General features: G+C 50.2%; 1 protein-coding gene across 3 annotated transcripts in view; it reads left to right on the plus strand.

Moving 5' to 3' along the window:
* The first annotated feature begins 657 nt into the window (after nt 1–657).
* The window catches only part of ST8SIA2 (ST8 alpha-N-acetyl-neuraminide alpha-2,8-sialyltransferase 2), a 46,624-nt gene continuing 23,903 nt past the window's right edge, over nt 658–23,378 (plus strand). Inside the window, exons 1-2 of one of the 3 annotated variants that reach the window (XM_075006863.1) lie at nt 658–836; nt 20,155–20,217. In XM_075006863.1, the coding sequence (XP_074862964.1) occupies nt 736–836; nt 20,155–20,217 (164 nt within the window). In that variant the 5' untranslated portion in view covers nt 658–735. The remainder of the gene's footprint in view (nt 837–20,154; nt 20,218–23,378) is intronic. The other 2 variants (XM_075006864.1, XM_075006865.1) reach the window with 2 other exon arrangements.

Genomic DNA, 23,378 nt, shown 5'->3' on the forward strand with positions numbered 1-23,378 from the left:
CTTCCATTGGCCTTTTTCCCAATAGAAATTGAGAGGGCTAGGCTATGAAATTTGGACCCCTGTGCAATAGGTGCTGGTACAGGACTAGGGCTCCAAAGTGATAGGGTAATGCAAATACTAAGCTATATAATGCCTTTCATCTGTGGATCCACTAGCTTATGTAGACATGAAGGAAGGAAAGTTCACCACACCCCCTGGGCATCATACTAAATCCACCTCTGTACAGCAGTAGATCCCACATGTGTCCTTAAGGAGGGGGCAGAATGTTCTGCTGAGGCCAAGGTACCTCCCAGGCGGTCAGAGGAGTATGCCCAGCCCTGGCAATGGATCTGCCCCAAACTTGGATGTCCTTACCAAGTCTTTGCCTTTGCCCTTGTCCGCCAGGGCGTGCAGAGCCGGGCGCCTGCTGGCCTCAGGTGCTGGTCTGTGTGTCAGACAAAGTTTGCGGGGGGAGGCAGGGAGGGAGGCGAGGGAATCCATTTCCCAGGCTCTGTCTCCCTTCCTCCCTCCCTCCCGCCCTCGCAGTGTCAGGGCGGGCGGTGGGTGGGAAAAGCGCGCTCCGGCTCCGGTACAAAGAGGGGAGCGGGCTCTGCCGACAGCCCCTGCCCACCCACGGGCTGCGGAGCGGGGAAGGGCGCAGAGGGAGCCAGGGGGGAGTTTCTGGAGCGGCTGGCGCTCCCGGCCGTGCCCGCCCAGGGCTCCCCAGCCCGCCGCCCCCCGCCCCGGCCAGGAGCCATGCAGCTGCCGTGCCGGAGCTGGGCGCTGGCGCTGCTCACCCTGCTCGTGGGCTTCCTCATATTCGCGGACATCTCGGAGCTGGAGGAGGAGGAGAGCGGGTAAGAGCTCCGCGCCCTGCCGCCGCCGGGCTCCGGGCGGGCTCCGGGCGGGGCGCTCTGCCTGCGGGTGGCGCTGGAGGGGAGAGAGGCACCCGCACCAGCCGCTCCTGAGGCTGCCGGTGAACGCTGGGGGGCGGTGGGGAGGAGGTGGGTGCGGGCCGGAGGGGGGGTGGGAGGAGGGGGCGGGGTGGGGATGGAGGTGGGTGCGGGCCGGGGGTGCGGGGGGAGGAGGGGGGCGGGGTGGGGATGGGGGTGGGAGCGAGGGGCGGGGGGGGATGGAGGTGGGTGCGGGCAGGGGTGCGGGGGGAGGAGGGGGGCGGGGTGGGGATGGGGGTGGGAGCGAGGGGCGGGGCGGGGCGGGGGGAGATGGGTGCGGGCAGGGGGTGCGGGGGAAGGAGGGGGGCGGGGTGGGGATGGAGGTGGGAGCCGGAGGCGGGGCGGGGGGAGCTGGGTGCGGGCCGGGGGTGCGGGGGGAGGAGGGGGCGAGGTGGGGATGGAGGGGGGAGCTGGGTGTGGGCGGGGCGGGGGGAGCTGGGTGCGGGCAGGGGGTGCGGGGGGAGGAGGGGGGCGGGGTGGGGATGGAGGCGGGAGCCGGAGGCGGGGCGGGGGGAGCTGGGGGCGGGCCGGGGGTGCGGGGGAAGGAGGGGGGCGGGGTGGGGATGGAGGTGGGAGCCGGAGGCGGGGCGGGGGGAGCTGGGTGCGGGCCGGGGGTGCGGGGGGAGGAGGGGGCGAGGTGGGGATGGAGGGGGGAGCTGGGTGTGGGCGGGGCGGGGGGAGCTGGGTGCGGGCAGGGGGTGCGGGGGGAGGAGGGGGGCGGGGTGGGGATGGAGGCGGGAGCCGGAGGCGGGGCGGGGGGAGCTGGGTGCGGGCCGGGGGTGCGGGGGAAGGAGGGGGGCGGGGTGGGGATGGAGGTGGGAGCCGGAGGCGGGGCGGGGGGAGCTGGGTGCGGGCCGGGGGTGCGGGGGAAGGAGGGGGGCGGGGTGGGGATGGAGGGGGGAGCTGGGTGTGGGCGGGGCGGGGGGAGCTGGGTGCGGGCCGGGGGGGATGAGCCCGCGGAAGGAGGGCGGGGCGGGGGGTTCGGGAGAGTTTCTTTGTCTGCCTCTCCGGGTCTCTCGCCTCTGCGTGCGTCGCTCCCTCCTCTCGGGCCCGAGCTAGCGCGGTCGGCAGGCGGGCGGCGGGAGGAGCAGGTCCCTGCCCGGTCCGGGGGAAGCCGGTATCGGCCCGCGCGGATGGGGAGCAGGCAGGTCCCGGTGTATGGCAGGAGCGGGTGCCGGGCCGGGCGGGGGCGGGAATATCAGCTGCAGGTGCCGGTCTGGATGGCTCTGGAGGAGCAGGTGCCTCTGTGGTTGGGCGCAGCCGGTACTGGTCCGGGTGGGGATGCTGGAGCCGGTACTGGTCCGGGTGGGGATGCTGGAGCTGGTACTTCTGCGGGTGGGGATGCTGGAGCTAGTACTGGTCCAAGTGCATGTGCTGGAGCCAGTACTAGTCCGGGTGGGGATGCTGGACCCGGTGCAGATCTGGATGGGGGTGCTGGAGCCAGTACTGGTCCAAGTGGAGGTGCTGGAGCAGGTACTGATCTGGATGGGGGTGCTGGAGCCAGTGCTGGTCCAAGTGGGGGTGTTGGAGCAGGTACTGATCTGGATGGGGGTGCTGGAGCCGGTACTGGTCCACATGGGGATGGTGGAGCTGGTACTGGTCCAGGTGGGGACTTTGGAGCCAGTACTGGTCTGGATGGGGATGCTGGAGCCGGCACCAGCCAAGATGGCAGGGGAGGCCAGAGAACCCAGAACGAAGCATGAAGAGGTTCCCCTGAGGCAGGGATGGGGTCTGTGATTAACTCCTGTGCTCCCCACATTCCCCACTGCTCTTGTCCCACTCCACCCTGGCCCATCTGGGCTTTGCTCCGCAGCCTCCTCCCTCCTCCATCCAGCCCCCGTCCTGGGCTGGGCCCAGGCTTCTAGCCACTGGGGAGGGTCTCTTCTAGGTGCTAGCCAATAGGGCAGGAGGACCATGGTGCTGGGTGAGACACCATCCCATAACAGCCCTTGGCCAGGGGCTGCTTAGCATTAAAAGGCAAAACAGTCTTAGGGGCAGAGATGGCACCTTATCTGTTCCCCTGCGGGACCCCCTGCTGCAGGCAGCAGAGTGTGGGGTATGAATCAGAGGGGCACTGACACCGTCTAGGCTGAAAGGGTCCCCTCACGCCTGTGAGCAGCAGGGCAAGATTTCCCCTGCTGTCTCCCAGCACAAGGAGTGCCTGGCACACAGCTAGCAGAAGAAATCCGTTAACCCTCTTCTCTGATTTAGTAGGATATTACACTGGTCCTGCTAATTTTTGCCACGAGTGCGTGGAATAAATTTTATTATGTGCACCGAGGTATGCACATATGTGCACCACCAAGAGAAGCATGTGCTGCTAATCAGCTGAGCAGCACCTGATTCTTACCTTGTGGCTGCCCAAGCGTTTAGCATGCAGGGACAGCTGATACTGCCCCAGTGCCAGTCTGGTTTGGCAGCTCCTCAGAAACAATAACACAGTTGTAATGCATTTAAATGGTGGCTGTTCCCTCGCATCAGTCAGACAGCTCTAATGCCAGGTCCTCTTTTTCCTCTCCCCTTGTGTTTCTCAGCATCCCTTCTTCCCTCTCTCTAAGCCTCTATCCCCTGCGGGCAGGCAGGGAGGTCTCTGTCTTTTTCACCTCTGCAGAGCACCACTATATGGAGTTACTTGGCATTAGGAGTTCCTTATATCTCCTCCCCGTACACCTCATTGTTATTGTACAGTTGGGTGAAAGGGGGATGCTTGTTAGCGAAGGACCAGTATCCCCAGCCTGAGGCATCGGGGTTTATTGCTGTGAGAGGGAGGGCAGGCCTTCAAAGCAGGGTGGGGCAGGGTTGCATATGAATTCAGGTGCAGAAGGTGAGTTCCTCGGGAATAACAAATACCCTCTTGGAATGCAACAGTCAATCCATCATAAGAAGAGAACAGGAGCTTTGTAATGGACAGTGGAGCCTTACCCCGGAGGTTCAAATCCAACCCAGGTTGGCAGTGACTGAAAGCTCAGGATGGAGGGACCCAGAGCCCAAGCTCCAGTTTGAGCCTGAAGTTTGACACCAAAATTAAACCATCCCATAGCCTGAGCCCTGCAAGGCCAAGCACCCTGATCTGTGCGAGCCACAGGTGCTCAGCTGCCACACTGTACCCGAAATGCACATGAAGAGGAGAGAGCAGCTTCAAATATGTGAAACAGAAGCAGGATGGTGCAAAGAAACAGAGTTGTGAAGTTCTCCAATAGTTCTTAGGGGATCTTAGAGAGATAAGTTACACTAAATTCGAGGTGGCAGAAAGCTGCAGGGTTTGCATCCAGAGCTGCATGTCCACTCTTCAGTTCTGTAAAGGAATCCTAGGTTCCCAGACTGTGTTTTAACCGCTGGCTCTGCTCTCAGCCTGCTGCCTTCATTTTCCTGGTTTGCTAAAATGAAAGCAAAGTCTGCCAGGCGCTAGGGTGACCACATTGCCCTATGGCAAATATGGGACACCAGCCTCTGGGGATGGGAGGCTGCTGTCCCATGTCGGGGCTCCTTGGAGATTAGGGCTACTGCCCTGTGATGAGACACTGGAAATGGGGGTGGGGGTTGCAGCCTTCCAATAAGAGGAAGTGGAGGATGGGGGCTCCACAAGCTCCTGGTATGGTAGGTGCAGAAAATAGATGCTCTGCAGCCTTCTGGCAGCTACTCTAGGCAGCAGGGGCTGCACACTGGGGAACAGGGTAGCTGCCCCATGGAGGAGCTTCCCCGCAGCAGGAGCTGCTTCTGCAAGGCACAGGATGCTGGGGAATGAGGCAGCCACCCTGTGGTGGAGCTCACCAGCAGAGGGACTTCCACCGTGGTGTGCTGGGAATGGGCCAACTGTCCCACAGAGGAGGTCCCCTGCCACAGGAGCTGCCACCCCAAGGCACGGGGCACCAGGGAACTGGGCAGATGCCTGCAGCGGAGGCTGCTTTCCTGAGACATCAGGTGTTGGGGAACAGGAGCCCCACAAAATATGGGACAGTTTGCCCATTTTTATTAAAAGGTCGGGACACCTGTGAGACAGCTTAAATAAGGGACTGTCCAGGGAACAACGGGACAGATGGGCACGTTACATGTAATCAGCTGAGGCTAGGAATCACGACAAGCTCAACTACCTCCCCTCATATCTTTCCCTGACTTCCACATGCCCCTTGATTATTGCAAGGAGAAGAAGAAGTTGTCCACATTTACGCATGGTTTAAAAGTGATTTTATCAGACTGGGGGGCAGGGAAGGTGGTGGATTCTGGGGCCATGTGTCCTGTCTAGCAGAAGATGGCTTATGTGGGAGGGGAACAACCCACTTATCTTACCCTCAAACATGGGGAAGTCTCAAGCATCCCAGGAGAAGGAAGAAGGGATAACATGCCCATTAGCACAAAGTGAAGGGTGTGACTTTAACTGGTAAGGTGACACTCAGGCTTTTTCCAAGGACAATAACTCCTCAGCATCACAGGTAAAGGGTGAGCACTAAGGAGCCAGAGTGGCAGGAGCTGCTGACAGGTCACAGATGTTTCAGGGAAAGCCAGTCATTTAGTTGGTTTCTCAAGCAATCCTTGTTGCGCCGCATAGTGTTCCTTCTTCCTTGCTGCGGAGGAGGGGAAACTGAGGCAATGAGGTAAAAATGGAGGTCAGTGCCAGGATTAGCTATTCACTGCCAGTGCTGTGTTCCACCCTCAGCCTCCCATCCCCATCTCTCTTTGGCATGGGCTGTGCACTATATTTTGTTGCCATACAACTATGTCCACTGAGGTGTAATTTCTACCATCAATATATGCTGGTTCGAACTCTGTATATACTGATTCAAATGCACAGAAATAATTTATTTAATGAGTTACAACTGTTTCCCTTCTGGGGAATAGGGTATCATGACAAAAAACAAGCAGTCCTGTAGCAGCTTGAAGATTAACAAAATGCTGTATTGGGTAATGTGCTTTCATGGGTAAGACCCATGCCTTCAGCTATCTGCAGTCTTTAAGGTGCTTCAGGACTGCTTGTGTTTTGTGAAGCTACAGATTAACTCAGCTACCCATCTGAGACTATCATGATAAAAGTGCCTTGACACTTGTATTACTTTGGGCACAGTGCCGGGCTACACCACTCTGACTAGAATTATCGTCACCATTCCCATGATTGCGTTGGTCTTTGGGGCACCATCTATCAATCATCTTTACCCCTGACAATTATATGTCAGTGCTTCAGTCCATTCTTTTATGTTGTTAGTCCGTCTCTGCTACTGTCTTCCTCTTCTTCTTGTCCCCTCTACTGTCCCTTGGAGCAGGATCTTGGCTAGGTCAGAGACCTGGTTACGCAGTTGTAGCACTTCAGCTTGCAGTACTTCATGGCCATCAGGAGGTCGTCACATGACCCAGCGCATTGGGTGACAATGTCGAGGACCTCTTCATTAGTGACATGATCGAGGTAGAAGATGCCTGGGATTTTACAGAGGTATCTCATCTCTACTCTCTGTACTTCCTGTTCCATACTGGTATAGTCATGGATGATGTGTGGGGAAGCGCAGAGGGCCACATGCACCCCCCAGCATCATTCTCCGCTCTGTCAGCAGTGCACCACTTCCTGTGAGTGCGAGGGTGGTCCCGCCCCCTCCCTTGGAGCAATGTGGGGGGACTGTCCCACACCTACTGGAAACGGCATGGTGGGGGCAAGATGGGGAGGGGCAGGGAGGCGATGGGGCATGGGCAGAGCAGGGTGGGAGAGGGAGGGAAGGCGGGAGGGGCACGCATAAGGAAGGGGTAGGGCAGGGTGCAGTGGGGGATGGAAGGGGAGTGGCAGTGGCACATGACCCGCCTTCCCCCCCTTGCTCCACTGGGATTCATGCACTGGTCACCTCTGGGTTTAGTGAAAGAAGTGCAACTTTTGCATGCAGACAAGTCCATTCAGCTTACCTGGTACATTCCCTTTATCTTCACTGGCATTGTCTCTGACAATGGTCAATAGATTTCAACCCCTTTTTGCCTGGTGTTTGGATCTTTAAGCCTGTGGAAACTTCCTTTCTGCAAGTCCTTCTGTGCTGCGCACCTGGTTTCCCCTGAGCTACTTGGAGCAAAGTTCCATTGTCAGGCTTCCCTCTAGAACACACCTGCGGGGAGCTGTGACATGAGCATGGCTGTTTTCTTATTCAGCTCCTTCCAGAGTGGTGTAAAGGGAAATAACCACCCTGCCCCTCTGCTTCTCTTCGCACGGAGAGACAAAGGATGTAGCCACTGGCAGCAGAATTATTGTCAGTTCTGAATGGAGAAAACGTGGCTCTCTTTGTGAAGTGTAAAGGGACAGTGTCTGTTAGTAAGTTCTGCAGGGATCCCTCCCTTTGGCCTGCCCTAAGGGAGCCCATGCCCTTGCTATCACCAGGTGACTTCATCAATAAGCCATCCTGGTGCACACTTAACAATGCCTCATGCTTAATATGTGTTAACGCTTTCTCTGATGGACCAATGGACACGCCTTTCAGGCTCAGTTTTAGAGAAGACAAAGGCTGCTCTTTGCAATGAATGATACTGACTGTGATTTTTGGGCAGCTTGGAAAGTGGACATGTTTCATGTCCCCCTTTTCTAGTGTGGCCTAAAAGTCCCCCCTGAACACTCACATCAGTTTGGACATGCACAAAGTAAGAGCATCCGGTAGCAGCACTTCCAGGAAGCTCTGGCCTTTCCTCACAGCCCCCACAAAGCTGGCTTCTCCCAGCCATGCTGACTGTGAACTTGCCCTTGAGTGAGCTGCTGGAAGCTGTAGCACAGGGATTCCCAACCTTTGGGTCAGCACCCAAACATGGGTCACCATTAGACTTTCTAAGGGTTGCCAGCTGGGCAGCTCCAAGCTGCATGTGGCTCTTTAATTTGCTGGTCCTGCCACTGCTGCTGCTCACTCCTCTGTCTCCCAGTCCCTGCCCAGCCATTCTGAAATGAAACACAATGTAATTGGTTTAATGGCTTGCAGGAGGGATCCAGCCATTAAACCAGTTAAATTAAGTCCCATTTCAGAGCAGCAGGGCAGGGAACTGCCCGCACTGCAGGTGGTGGAAAGGAGTAGGAGGGCCAGGGGAGCCACACGGAGGAGGTGGTGGCAGGCTGGTGAAGGAGCAGCAGGGGGCAGCAACGGGAGGCACTTGTGTGAGGTAGGTGGTGGGGGGTTGGAGCTGTGAGCGGTTTAATCCTGGCGGTGGGAGGGCAGATTGGGGCTGTGAGGGGTTTAAACCTGGAGGCTTGGGGGTGAGCGAATGAAGATTTATTAAAAAAAAGGTTTTCCCAGGGAGAACCGCCCCCCCGGGTTTGAATGGCCTTGGGTCACTAAGTCTTACTGAATTGTCAGAATGGGTTGCCATCTCACAACAGTTGGGAACCGCTGCTGCAGCAGCTGCCAAATGCAGTGGCAGGGTGTGTTTCAGTCGCTCACCTGGGCTGCACTCTCTTTTGGCTGCTTCTTCTGCTGTTAGTAACCAGGTGTTACTAGTGAAAATGTTTAAACCTGTTATGGCCTCCTTGTATCCTGCTGCAGACATGTCTGCTCCCACTGTCTGTCACTCTGCTTGCCAGGTCCAATGGCAGATGCTTCTCAGCTGAGAGTCCCCTTGACAGTGCAACAGATCCTTAGCCAGGCCAGCCTGAGCTCCCGCAAGCAGGGCTGGGTCTGACTTCTGAGTGTTCACTGAGCATCAGCTGGCGCTTTGCCATTGCTTTTGTTTTCTGCTTGTGGTATGAGGACAAAAGAAACAACATGGGGTGGCTTTGGGGAGTCAGTTATGACAGCTGAATGCTTATGCACTTCAACTGGGTTGAGCTGACAGCTAGTCTGGAGTGACAACTTGATGTATTGAATTGATAGCACTTCTGGCTCAGAGGATCTCTCACTGTGGTTCCTGGAGTGCTCATGGGCTGCTAAGGTCTTCCAGGCACTCTCAGTTGTGGCTTCTGTCTCAGAGGTGAAGCACCTGTCAGTCTTAGAGCAGTGATGCCTAGTGTAGCTCTGTCCAAGTTTCTCTTTGTTAGCTTGCTTTTGGTTTAGCTGGGATGAAAAAAATCCCCTGAAAACTCAAACAAAATAATCAGTCTCAGAACTCTGGTGCTTTTTGTCTTTCTTTGCTGGGTGCTTCTTTAGTGTAAATTCAACTGTGATTAAGTAAGCGTGAACAGGAGATTCCCACAGAGCTTTTTTTCTCCAAAAACACCCAATGCTGCAATTGAAAGAGCTGCTCTGGGATAAAGGAGGTATCAGCTGTGTTTGTATGCATGGGTGTCTGGTGATGGGAAGTGTGTGAAGCATGCTATTGCTTTTATTATAATACAGTGATTAAAACATGAGCAATAATGACCAACGTTTCCGCTATTTTTTCCAGTCGTGCAGAATAAATTTTGCTCTGTGCACTGAGGCAGGGGCAGGTGTACCACCAAGAGAAACTCTTGCTACTGGATGTGGGTGTGGTGAGCACTTTGCTAATCATCTTGTCAGCATTTGAATCACTCCTGGATGGCTGCCCAAGAACTCAGCTTATAGGGAACACTGATAATGATTGATGAGTCATGCCCTGTTGCTGCTCTCTGTGTGTGTATGTGTGTATATCTGAAACTTGACATCTCAGAGATTCTACCTGACACCTCAGAGATGACACCTTTTTATCCAGCAAGTTTGTTTTTAAATCAAGTTAAAGAGACAGTCAGGCAGTTTAGGAAGAGAAAAAGTCAAGAGCCTAGTCCCAAGATCACTTGGTGCTGGGCACTATGAAGGCCAAGACAGATAAAGAAGGGCATTGAGAAAAACTGTAACAAGTGCTAAACAAGTTGTACCACATGCCATTTCTCCATCTCTTGGTTCTTGGGGCTGCATGTTTGAAAGCAATGGAAAGGGGCTTCACTGCGTAGCTCCTATCATCATCAACGAGAACAGATCCCAGTGTCATGTCCACGTGAAAGGCAGTTTGAGAGTTCCCTCCCATGGCTTCATTTTAAGCTGCCTCACTTTCACTTCTGCATTGAGATTTGTTCCACTCATGCTGATTCTTCACTGATTTCCCCATCTTGGCACCTTGATGTAATTAGCTTGTCCACTCTCAGGCATGAGACATGGGGGTCTTGGCTCCTGCATCCTCAGTTTATTCTTGCAATGAGACAAACACTTGGGACAAGGCAGAAAACTCTCATTTACACTGCTGTTGACCTTGAGTGGCTCCGCTGTAGTCAGTATTTTAATGGCAAAAAAAGCGAACATGATTCTGGGATGCATTAACAGAAGCATTGTGAGCAAGACACCAATAATTCTTCCACTCTACTCTGCGCTGATTAGATGTCATTTGGGTTATTGTGTCCAGTTCTGGGCACCACATATCAAGAAAGAGGAGGAAAAATTGGCGAGGATTCAGAGAAGTGCAACAAAAAATGATTCAATGTCTAGAAAACATGAGCTATGAGGGAAGACTGAAAGAACTGGGTTTGTTTAGTTTGGAAATGAGAAAACTGAGAGGGGACATGATAGCGATTTACAAGTACCTAAAAGAGTCTTACAAGGAGAAGGGAGAAAAACTTGTCCTGCTGGACTGTAATGATAGGACCAGAAGCAATGGGCTTAAATGAAGGGAGGTTTAGGTTGGACATTAGGAAAAACTTCCTAATCATCAGGATGGTTAAGCAATTGCCTAGAGAAGTTATAGAATCTCCATCATTGGAGATATTTAGGAGCAGTTTAGGAGCAGGAACATCTCTCAGGGATGACCTAGGTGTTGCCTTGTCTTGACAGGGGACTGGACTTGATGACCCCTTGAGGTCACTTCCTGTTCTCGTAATCTATGATTCTATGGTGCGCCGTGTCTGCAGAGAGTGGTAGGTCATTCTCCTATTGGTCTAGCACCATGGGTACAAGCAAAGCTGGCCATTGTGGCCTAGGTCAGCATTCAGCCTTTTTACCTCTGTATTTTCTAGATCTCCTCTACACCTCACCAGTGGCACATTTCCACTAGCTTTCCCCACCCCCCACAACCCCAGCCCCCTCCTCCCCCGCTGTTCCTGACGGAGCTGCAACAGTCCTGAATTTCCCTGAATCTCAGCCTAGACACAGTCTCTGGAATCCAGTCTCATGACTTTAGGAAGAATTAAGCTCGCAGCTCTAAAAATAGCATCTGATATTTAGGAAGGTTTTAACACCCAAGCTGCTAAGATGTGACAATGCAAACAAGTGAGATTTTAAACATTTGTAAGTGAGATGGCAAACATCTAACTGAGACACATTATCAGGGCCCTCCTGCCAGCAGAGCAATGCATTCACAATTTCCGAATCCCAGAAGAGGGACCCCCATTTGCATGAACATGGGAGTGGACAGGTCTCACTAGTGGTCCCACTCCAATGCCCTCTCAGTCATGGGCTTTTTCACACCCTGCAGCCCTACAGGCAAAAGCCAAAAGTCTGAAAACCTGGGGTAAGACAATCTGCCACTAGCCAATGTCCTGACTCCGTACTGTGGGTGCTGAAATGTGACATGTCTGAGAAAGGTGTGTCTGTGGTAGTGACCAACCTGGGCTTTGTGGGGAGTGGCCTCAGAGGAGGCCTTTAAATATCTGACCTCCAGGATCACAAGTCTCTCTCATTACCTCACTTCTCTATTGATGCTGGACTTTTTTTCTGACATGTGTTTCGGGTTCATCCTGCTGGAAATGTGGGACTAAGAGGGGTCTGGAGAGCCAGGCACACTGCTGGCCAGCAGCACTCCACAACTTTTCCCACGCATAGATCTACAAATCACCTTCACCAGCCTGGCCTGCATCACTCACAGCTGCCCCTATCCTAGACAGTGTTCCCTGTAAGCTGAGCGCATGGACGACCACCCAGGAGAGATTCGGGTGCCACCCAGATGGTTAGCAGAGCGCCCAGAGTCACAAGCATGCATTTCTACTGGTGGTGCACATCTGCACATAACTTAGTTTGCATAACAAAATTTATTCCGTCCATGGATGGAAAAAATGAGAGGAAACACAGGCGCTAGGCCTGACACAATTCTCTTCTGATGCCCACTGCTCGGCCATTGTTCTGTCAATTCAGTTCACTCCTCATGTACAGCCCCCTCTGTTGGCCCACAGCCAATCTTATCTTGAGCCAAATGTGCTATACTGGGATCTGCTCAAATGGAGAACAGAGTGGGACAAAACAAATTAATTTTCAAGCCAGAGTCACATGCCCACGTGAAAGGCTCATGTGTAGAGCCCTGCGTGGATACAAAACTGGTATCTGCATCTGTCACAGACAGAGGTTGTGCACACATTTGGACCATATGGTCCCTGGGGAGGACCCCCTTCATCCCTTCTCTTTGGGTTTAATCCCCTCTGTCTCCTGAGGTCTCACCTCTCTGAACTTCTAGCTTGCCTGTCTCTCACAGTGGGCCACCCCAGGGAGTCCACTTGCTCTGACCCTCTGGGTTCTCTACTTCCTGTGGGAATAATGCAACTCTGTTTTCTCGTGACTCTCAGCCAGCATAAAACAGGAGGGTTTATTGAGCTTGTGAACACAGGATAGGAGCGCTCAGAGCCTGTAGGCCCTGGCGTCCCTCAGCACAGCACATCTCAGTCTCCCCTGAGTCCATTGGGCTCTGCTTGCTCCCTCTGCCCAGTCCAGAAGCTCTTGCCTTCTGATATCCCTCCACAGCAGCTCCTCCCCGATCCTTTGTCTTCTGCCCAAGTATACAGGGTCATCTGGGCCCTTCTCTTCACCACTTCCATGTCGTCTCCATTCTCCAGACCTATGGCTGGGGTCCACAGTTCCATGCTGGTCGCTATGACAACTAACTCCCTCTCTGCTCTCCTCATTAAACCAGTAACACCCAGGGACATTTAGTCCCACCCATGTGCATATGCAAACCCTTTGACCCCAACAAATACTCCACTTTGTCACAGCAGTTGCATCTGTGTCAGCAAAAATGATCCACCAACAGCCACATCCACATCCACAGATGGGAACACCCACAAATACAAAAAAAAATCTGCAAATTTGCCAGTTTCTAAATACAAAATTTGTATCTGCATCCATATCCACAGGAATGAGCCACTGATATCTGCAGCTGTATCTGTGCATGTGAATACTCTCAGATATAAACAGATATCTTTGGGTTTGCAGGGCTCTATTCATACATAAACTGGAACCCAGCTGAAAAAGCCACAGTCAAGCCTGATGGACCCAGACTAACCCTTTGTTGGACAACACCACATATGGGCATTTTCCCAAAGCAGAACCATAGATCTAACCACCTACACACTTTTAGGTGTACTTGAGGATTCCTGTATGGAATAAATTTTGTTATGTGCACCAGAGAAAGTGTGGATGTGCACCACCAATAGAAACACCGAGTGGCTGCCCAAGCACATAGCTTGCAGGGAACACTGCTGTGGGGCTGCATTGTTTTGCTGGTTCAGTAATTATACCTGAGGTCTCTCAATTATCTTCTCCAGAGCAGTAGCAGCTGGATACCTGACAGCTCTCTGGCCCTCCTGGACCAGTCATTTGCCAGGGTTTTGGAGCCTAGCACAGAGTAGATGAAATGGAACCGCATTGTTCGCCTCTGACCTGAAGAAAAGTTACCAAAGAGCCCTCCTGTTCATCGTGGAGCATTTGCTACTAGTAACAAACCCCGCATAGAGTGCCCAGCAGTTCAGTTAAATTTATTTCTCTCACAGTGTTAGTGGAAATATCACTTTTTTCAGATGTGTTTTCATGTCATTTCAACAGGTGAATCTGATCTGTCTTTTGTGAAGCGGTATGTTACCGGGAAGGGTGCTATCTGGTTGTGTTAACATCTAGGAGTGGAACTATGTTGTTGTCTGTGTATAAAACCTCTGGGTGTGAATCCGTGCCTGTGTTTGTCTAAGTCTCAGTGAGAACTTGATGAAGTGGGTTTTACCAATGAGAGCTCACGACCTAATAAATAAAACTGTTAGTCTTTAAGGTGCTACAAGACTGCTCGTTTTGTTTTGTTTTGTGTTTGTGAAGCAACAGACTAAAATGGCTAACCCATGAGAATCTTTGTGTTTTGTGGTTGTATGTGTGCCCATCTGTGTGTTTACATGTTGAGTCTGTGTATGGGATGTGTCTGTCTGTAAATCGCTGTGTGCCTGTGCATTTACGGCTCTTTGTAAATTGGTGTCTGAATGGTTGTGCGTATAATGTTTGTGTGTGTTTCTGTTCCTGCTTTTGACACTGTCTTCTTGGCTGACCATGGCCCAGTCACTTAACCTCCCTGCCCTATCTGTAGCACAGAGATGATCAAAGTTACTTGGCTCAAAAGAGGGTGGCAGAATTTCGTCAGTAGTAGAAATCATCCCTTATAACCACAATACCTTGTATCTCTATACAACTGGTGTTCAGGATTTGAATTTATTTTAACAATCTGCCCCACACACCTCCTCACACCCAGGCGCTAGATAACTATTATTGTCTCCATTTCACAAAGGGAAGAAATTGAGACAGAAAGCTAAAATGACTTGCCCAAGTTCACTCCGGAAGTCTGTGGCAGAGCCGTCGATAGCGCCACTGCAAATAAATGAGTATTGCAAAAGTGATCATTGAGATCTGTATTTTTTCATCCAGTTGCTTTCACTGTGCCTCTTCCTGTCCCCTTTTATTTTTTGTTCATTTTCCATGAATAGTCTACAGGTTGCACCTCCCTTATCTGGCATGCCTGGGACCTGACAGGACGTGAACAAGGAGGGGAGGTCTAGCGCTTCTGCAACCACACATGCCTGTGCTCCAGGGCTGCTGCAGCCCCAGCCTCCCTTCCCTGGGACTCTGACCTCAGTCCAGGCTGTCAGGGGCTGCCACAGGACTCCAGACAGCTCCTAGCCCCAAGCTGCTGTGGGGCAGGTGGGGTCTCCAGCTCCCAGGCCCAGGAGCCTCCTGACTCCTGCTACCCTAGGGCAGGCAGGGTATCTGGCTCCCAACCCTCCAGCAGCTTTCCAGCCCCACGCTGCCACAGGGCAGGTGCAGGGCTCAAGCTCCCAGCCCCGTGGTGCAGGCAGGGGCTGCAGCACCCAGCCATGGCAGCGTCCCCTTCCCTGCCTGCTCCTGCACTGGCCCACTACTCTCTTGGCTGGCAACCGGACCATGAATTTTAGAAGTGCAACCCACAGTGTGTGAGCTGACTGGCAAGGGGTATTGTGGCAACAGTGACTTTTACATGGATCAAAACAAAAAGCAGTCAAGTAGCACTTTAAAGACTAGCAAAATAGTTTATTAGGTGAGCTTTCGTGGGACAGACCCACTTCTTCAGACCATAGCCAGACCAGAACAGACTCAATATTTAAGGCACAGAGAACCAAAACCAGTAAGCAAGGAGGACAAATCAGAAAAAGATAAACAAGGTGAGCAAATCAGAGAGTGGAGGGGTGGGGGGGAAGGTCAAGAATTAGTTTGAGCCAAGTATGCAGACGATATGGATATATACATGGATATTGGAGTTTGTCCATGGAAAACACATTCTGAATTTGTAATCCTGGAATCGGGCTCAGGAAAACTTCCTCCGAGGTTCCATTCATCCAAACGGGAAACATGACCTAGTTGTCCAGTCAAAGCTGTTTGGAACTCGCATATTCAAAACTCACAACACCTGGCTTGTGAATAACAACCATTCCCAAAGAAGAGCGAGCAAATCCTTTCTGAAAGCAAGGGCATTTGAGAACATCGCAGGCTGGTCACAGACAACTTGTGAACAGAAAATTCTTCGAATCAGTAATTCATGGTAAATGATTCGTTTGACTCTCAAGTCTGGGGCAAGCTTTCCTTCCCATCCGCTGACGTATAAAACATGTCACCTTACATTTGTATGCATTTGGCCAACATGATACTTACAATAGCCCCACCTCTTCAAAGCCAGACTAATAGGATCTGGGATGATCTGTCACAGATCTATCATGCCAAACCAGTGGTCAGCACCTGAGGCACCAAGCGATGGTGTAAAATAAATGAAATTGGCTCATGGTCTGCCACAGCCTCCATGAGTAGCAATTCAGCTGTCCCCACAGTCTGGTCTGGTAAGGCTATGTTCTGAAGAAGTGGGTCTGTCCCACAAAAGCTCATCAGCTAATAAATTATTTTGTTAGTCTTTAAAGTGCGACATGACAGCTGTTTTTTTTGATAGAATACAGACGAACATGGCCACCTCTCTGTCACTATTAAACTGTCCACCCAAGTCAAGAGAATGCTGCCCAGAATCTATTCTGCCAGCTGCGTGCCTGTGGCAGTCACCATGACTGGCATCGCAGATGCCTTCAAGTTGGATATTTGCTCGGTGTTTCAGCTGTGGAAATGAAACATCTACCTGAACACCTTCCAACAGGCCACACCTTCATTTGATATTCCACCAGGCTGAAGACATAAGGCATTGAGTCCCTCTGCAATTCCCTTAACTTAGAGTAGACATCAGAACCAGTTTAAGTGCCCCCAGGCTAGAGATGTAAATGGGAAGCTACCTTTCCAATTCTGCCTGGGTTTGGATGCCTGAAGAGCTCACCCTGACTGCATTACGCATCCCCCTCAGGACTGTGAGCTTTAAATCCGCTCTCAGGAGAAAAGGTTGACAAATACTGATGAGAATGTGGGGGCATGGGGAAGTGGGGGGACATCATTTGTTTTTCTCCTGTCAGGTTGTCAACCAGCAAGCACTGGACATAGAACTCTGCACAGGTCGCTCCTGGTAATCATCTGCCATGGATCATATTTCACAATCCCCCTTGTCACATGACTGTGATGTCAGTACATCTTTGTCCTTGGGTATCTGGCTTCTCCCACTGACAACATTCTCCCTAATTAGCCATCTTCTCCGCTTGACACAGCCCCAGCCACAAGGTTATTATCCATCTCAAAATTTTGAAGGATTCTCCTTTCCTGAGTGTTGAAGAGATTTTAGGCACCCACTTCTTCAAGCAGTAAGGGAACACTTGTCCCTTTCTCAGCCCTTAACGCAGTCCCTGTCTGTATTACAGAGAGCATGAGGAAGTGCAAATCCCATTTGGACCGCCATCTTCAAAGGGCAAGTGTTTGAAATGGATTCACAGATTGCACACTAATCTAGACTGCCCCCACACACTGCAGTGAACCCTGTTAAAATGGATGCTTGAGAAAGCCCAATAAGCTCTGTGAATGAATCAGCCCTGCCACCCCCTTGATGAGATGAAGTAGCAATTGATTCTCACACTTGTCAAAGGAAGGATCCCTCCAGTCTGGTAATAAGCAGTGTCCTATGGGAAGCAGGAAACTGTAGATGATGACAGGCTGCAAAGCAACATGTCCCAGGCGTGCTGCTCAGAGGATTTGAAATTAAAAGCAGGTGAGGAGCCGACTCGGATAAAACAAAGAATCTGTCTCTCAGCACCCTGAGTTTTCACTCAAATCTCTCTTTTTTTTTTGTTGGAGGTACAATATTCTTATCGTCTCCATTGCTTAGCCTAGTGCAGCTGGGCTGTGGGGAGCAAACAAGCCCCCAAAGTAATTTTCATCTGAAATATAATGTCCAGTTGAAAAGTTGAACATTTTTTAAAAATGAGCAGCTGTAGTACTTACAAAGCACAATCATCTAATAGACCCTAGACCTTGAGCACAGGAAACTAAGAGTACTCAAGACTTAAAGCTGGTATTTTCCAGTGGGTCTAGAGTTACATGCCCAGCTCCTGCCGAATGTCAGTAGAATTGGGAGCCAATTCCAGGAGAATGCAAGGTGAAAGAAAGACTGATGCAGTTTGGACACTTGTCCTGGTTTTAATTCATCTCCCCTGATAGAGTCTAGCAGTCTGTTAGTCTAAGAGCCAGCTCTGGAAAAGGCTTGCCTCTAGCTTCCAAGAGTCTGTCTTTGGGAAGATCTAATTTCTGTGTCTTTGGTGAGTACAGTGGGCTCAAGTTCATGAACAACAAGGCTTAACTTGGGCACCTCAATCCAGCCCATAATAGGCTGTACTAAATAGTTCCTGTGATTTAATCAATACTATTTTTGGTGGCAAGGTATCACATTCTGACCATAAGGCCTTCATGGACTAATACCAGGACCTTGATTTGGAGCCAGCCTTGGGCACAGGAAGCAAATGGATGTTGTGCTGGTTTGATACCTTCCCCATGACTCACCCAGGAGGTGGTCTGCTGTCTGTTGGACAGGATAGAAAATTTTGGTATAGCCTGAACTAACAGCCTACCAGGAGTCCAGACTAGCAGTGGACCTCGTTTGCCAGCTCCTCATGTGAGAGAGAAACATGAAGTTTCCTGGTGACCTGGAAATAAAGAGAGGCATTCCTAGCCCCTGCTGCTCCCTAGTTCTTGAGAAACAGAGGGGTAGATAGGCTGTGCTCTGTTTTGACAATCTGGGAGCCAGACATCTGTGGCCAAGGGTAAGGTTATTATTCATCCAGTTGGTTGGGAATTTTTCTGGTGGAAAATGCAGTTTTGGAAAAAAATCAAAATTTTCTGGAGACAAATTTTGGTTTTCCATTGGGAAAGCAACATGAAATATTTCCTTTCATGTCTGTTTGAAGGGTAATGTAATATTTTGTATTGATGTACTGACCCAAACCATTTATTTTGAGTCAATTTAACATTAAGCAGGATTTCTCTGCAGTTCTACTGTGACATGCTGCCTTACGGGCAGTGAAATTCAGATTGCTGCTTACCACTGTTCTGTCCAATGGGCTGGGCTGTCTGGCCAAACTACAGCTCCCATGATTCAATGCAGTCTTCTCTCTGACTAAGCTTCATGGCATGCTGTAGGAGCATGACAGGAAACGTAGTCTGGTCAGGGATCTCAACATGCTGGTGGCAGTGCAGCCCATGGAAGTTGACAATTTCTGCAAAAGGCTGTTCTGTGCACAGAAAAGATGGAGGCCAGGACTGGCCAATGAGTCACTCTACCTGTAAGCAATGCTCCCTCTATTTTTTCCCATCCATGGGTGGAATACATTTTGTTATGTGCACTGAGGCATGGGTGGACATGTAGCACCAATAGAAACACATGCTACCCACTGTGGTTGGCTGTGGGTGCTCTGCTAATCAGCTGGGCGGCACCTGAATCTCTCCTGGGTGACTGCCCAAGTGTTCAGCTTACAGGAAACACTGACTGTAAGGGTTGGGGGGATAAAGAGCTGTTACCCATTACTCAGCTGGAATGTGTTGGAGAGATACAGTCAGAGAAGACTGGAGCCAAGCTATCCACCCAAATCAGGGATTGTAAATGAGTCCGTGAATCCTTAGGATCCACTGAGATTTAGCCGGCGTCCAATGCCATGTGATGATTGTCCATTGTGGCTGTAGTGGAGGCCGTGCAAAAACCTAGTCCTCTGGGCTGTTTTGACATGAAGTTGAAACGCAGTATGAACCCACAGAAACAAGAAGCCAAAAAAGCATCTTCTCCATTGAACTAATCCTTCCTCTCTCCCACCCTGCCAGTATTCTAGTTACAGACCTGGATGGGATGGGAAGTCATGAAAAAGGGGACTCTGGAATATATTCTCAGCCTCTGGATCCCACCTATAAAACTGGGATAACATAAAGTAAGATGAGATTGTCTAGTGAAAAGTGCACAGTTGTATTTGGAGATGGGCCCAAGCTGTGATGTTCGGATCATGATTCAGATCCGGCTTTGCTCTACATAAAGGATTTCGGATCTGGGATTCCAGCCCAGGTGGAGGTTTTTTCCTAAACACACATGACCATGGTTGGGAAATTTAGCTTCTAAGCAATCCCACTTCCAGTCACTGGTATATGAGCATGGCCAGGAAAAAAAGGGTGTGGCCAGGGAGTCCTTGGGTCCCATTGATTCACAGATGCCAAATTGGGGCAGTCAGGTGTAAGTTAGAGAAGCCTGCCAGCCCTGGACTACCCCATGGCCTGCCTGAGGGTCAGGGTAGCATAAAGGGAATTTAAAGATATCTTCTGCCCACCCTCTGTCTTGTTCCAAGTGCAGCTTGGCAGGATGGCAGGATCAGGCCCATGACTAGTAGCCTGCAACTGTCTGAAATCATAACTGACAATTACTTGTAACTGATACTTTGGACTAAAAGATGAGGATCGCTCCCTCCCTTTGGTTTAGTCACAGTGCAGCAACGCTTACCAAGAAGAGCCTGAGAACCCGCCCCAACCCTGGATATTTTCATTTTGATTGGTATATGAGTGTGGCTGCTGCTTCTCAGTTTGAAGCTCTCTGGACTGGGATTCTCTTGGCTGTTGAACAGTGCTGTGCAAAGAGGAGCTGGGTTTATAAATAATGCATTTCCTTTGTCTTGCAGGAATTCTGGAGGCAGAGGTACAATCAGATCAGCTGTGAACAGCTTACATAGCAAATCTAATAGGTTTGTAAATTAGATTTTGTGTTCATTTGTTTTTGCTGTAAGGCAGCTATTAATCTTCTTCTTTGCTGGATGGTACTCTTCTTCGTTAGCAAATGTATCTGATTATTTCCACTTCTGCTTTGCATTTTCTTAATCATTCTCCTTCTCTTCCAATGCAATAATTATTTACAAATGGCCAAGGATCTGCAAGGTGCAGTGACTGAGAATATGGAAGAGAGTTACTTACTCTGCAAACTGAGTCAGTGGAAAAGTTGCCGCCTTTGCAATCACTCCATCACAAAGTCATTCTGTGGCACCACAGGTTTAGAATCATAGAACACAAGAACTAGAAGGCACCTCAAGAGGTAATCAAGTCCAGTCTCCTGCACTGATGGCATTGGGGCCTTCTTCTAAGTTATTTGCAATGTCAGCCCATTTCATCACAACATTGTTATGTACCATAACAGGTAGCTTAGACACAATAGTCAGTGACGCTTTGTGTCATTATATCGTATTGCGACATGGTAGTGCCACATACTTTATCAAAATACATAAAGAATCATGCAGAAATAAAATCACAGTTATTGCTGGCAGGGTTTTCTCCACCCAGGTAACTGGCATTTACTAAATTAGCCTTGCAGGAGATCAGATTATGTGCTGAAGTCTGAGATTAGGAACGATCCTTATTGGCAGTCTCCTCAGCTCACACTTTGCAATGTTGTATAAACACACACAGTGGCAATGAGCATCTAGAAATATATTCAGCTTCCCTCACAAAAATATTAAGCTGCATGAGTCCCAGAATAGCCTCACACATGCCTGAGATTTCCTGTCAATCATTCCCCATCTGTACCAGAAGCAAGCAGGCTGAGTGAATTGTCAAGACGGCCGGTGCAGGGCAGCCAGCATTCCAGTAGGGAAGGAGTCAGGCTGGGACACTGCACTGCTGCATCCCACATAGTAGCATCATGAATGGACACAGCTTAGGGTCATGATGCTGCCAGCTGCCAGCGCTCACTGTCAGGGCAGTTTTAACCGGTGCTATCAAAAGCAACCCTTGCTATTTGCACCCCCTGGCCCTGAGGTACTTCCTCTCCCTCTGCGGTGTTTACCTGCTTGCTATAGGTCTCTTTATTTGCCAACTCTTTGCTGGCTAAAAGAGGCCCCTTGCGCCGAGAAGGGACATTCCACTTAGCTGGGAGAAAACGTGAACTTTTTAGCATATTTTGGCATGTCAAATCCACTTTAAATCCACTTTGGTACCAAATGACTGGAAGACGGCCAATATAACACCAATATTTAAAAAAGGCTCTAGAGGAGATCCTGGCAATTATAGACCGATAAGTTTAACATCAGTACCAGGTAAATTAGTAGAAACACTAGTAAAGAGTAAAATTGCAAGGCACATAGAAGAGCACGAATTGTTGGGCAAAAGTCAGCATGGTTTCTGCAGAGGGAAGTCGTGTCTGTCTAATCTATTAGAATTCTTTGAAGGGGTTAATAAACATGCGGACAAGGGGCACCCAGTGGACATAATATACCTAGATTTCCAGAAAGCCTTTGACACGGTCCCACACCAAAGGCTTTTATGTAAATTAGGTGGTCATGGGATAGGAGGAAAGGTCCTTTCATGGATCGGAAATTGGTTAAAAGACAGAAAACAAAGGGTTGGAATAAATGGTAAATTTTCACAATGGAGGGGGGTAACTAGTGGTGTTCCCCAGGGCTCAGTCCTGGGACCGATCCTGTTCAACTTGTTCATCAATGATCTAGAAAATGAGGTAAGCAGTGAGGTGGCAAAGTTTGCAGATGACACCAAGTTGTTCAGGACAGTCAAAAGCAAAAGGGATTGTGAAGAACTACAAGGAGATCTCAGCAAACTGAGTGATTGGGCAGCAAAATGGCAAATGAAATTTAATGTGGGTAAGTGTAAGGTAATGCATGTTGGAAAAAATAACCCAAATTACACGTACTACATGATGGGGTCAAATTTAGCTACGACAGATCAGGAAAGGGATCTTGGAGTTATAGTGGATAGTTCTCTGAAGACATCCACGCAGTGTGCAGCGGCAGTTAGTAAGGCAAATAGGATGTTAGGAATTATTAAAAAAGGGATCGATAATAAGACAAAAGATATCATACTTCCCCTATATAAAACTATGGTACGCCCACATCTCGAGTACTGCGTGCAGATGTGGTCTCCTCACCTCAAAAAAGATATATTGGCATTAGAAAAGGTTCAGAAAAGGGCGACTAAGATGATTAGGGGCTTGGAAAGGGTCCCATATGGGGAGAGGCTAGAGAGACTGGGACTTTTCAGTTTGGAAAAGAGGCGATTGAGGGGCGATATGATAGAGGTATATAAAATCATGAATGGTGTGGAGAAAGTGAATATAGAAAAATTATTTACCTTTTCCCATAATACAAGAACTAGGGGACACCAAATGAAATTGATGGGTAGTAGGTTCAAAACTAATAAAAGGAAATTTTTCTTCACACAGCGCACAGTCAACCTGTGGAACTCCTTGCCCGAGGAGGCTGTGAAGGCCAGGACTCTATTAGGGTTTAAAAAAGAGCTTGATAAATTTTTGCAGGTCAGGTCCATAAATGGCTATTAGCCAGGGATAAAGTATGGTGCCCTAGCCTTCATAACAAGGGCAGGAGATGGATGGCAGGAGATAAATCACTTGTCTTCTGTTCTCCTTCTCTGGGGCACCTGGCATTGGCCACCGTCGGCAGATGGGATGCTGGGCTTGATGGACCTTTGGTCTGACCCAGTATGGCCATTCTTATGTTCTTATGTTCTTATGTTCTTATGTCAAGGGTTTTTCTGGGCTGCCCTGTTTCCTGATGATTCTTTTTGGAGGGAGGCTCAAAGACAGAAACTATGCAGAGACTCTCACAGTTTAGGCCGTGTGATGCAAATTGACTTGAAACCTTGGGGCTTTGATTGTTTTGCTGGTACAGTGTTTAAGTCTGGGGTCACACAATGACCATCTCCAGAGCAGTAATACCTGGGTATCTGATGCTCTCTGGCCCTCTCTGACTGGTCCTTCTCCAGCATCTGGGCCCCTAGCGCAGAGGAGGCAATGAAATCCCCTTGTTCTCCTCTGGAGGGAAGAAAAGAGATTGAAGAGCCCTGCTGTTTGTAATGGGGCACTTGGCAGTAGTACCAAGTCCTG

The sequence above is a fragment of the Carettochelys insculpta genome, chromosome 12, assembly GCF_033958435.1.
Source record: "Carettochelys insculpta isolate YL-2023 chromosome 12, ASM3395843v1, whole genome shotgun sequence".
Taxonomy (NCBI): domain Eukaryota; kingdom Metazoa; phylum Chordata; order Testudines; family Carettochelyidae; genus Carettochelys; species Carettochelys insculpta.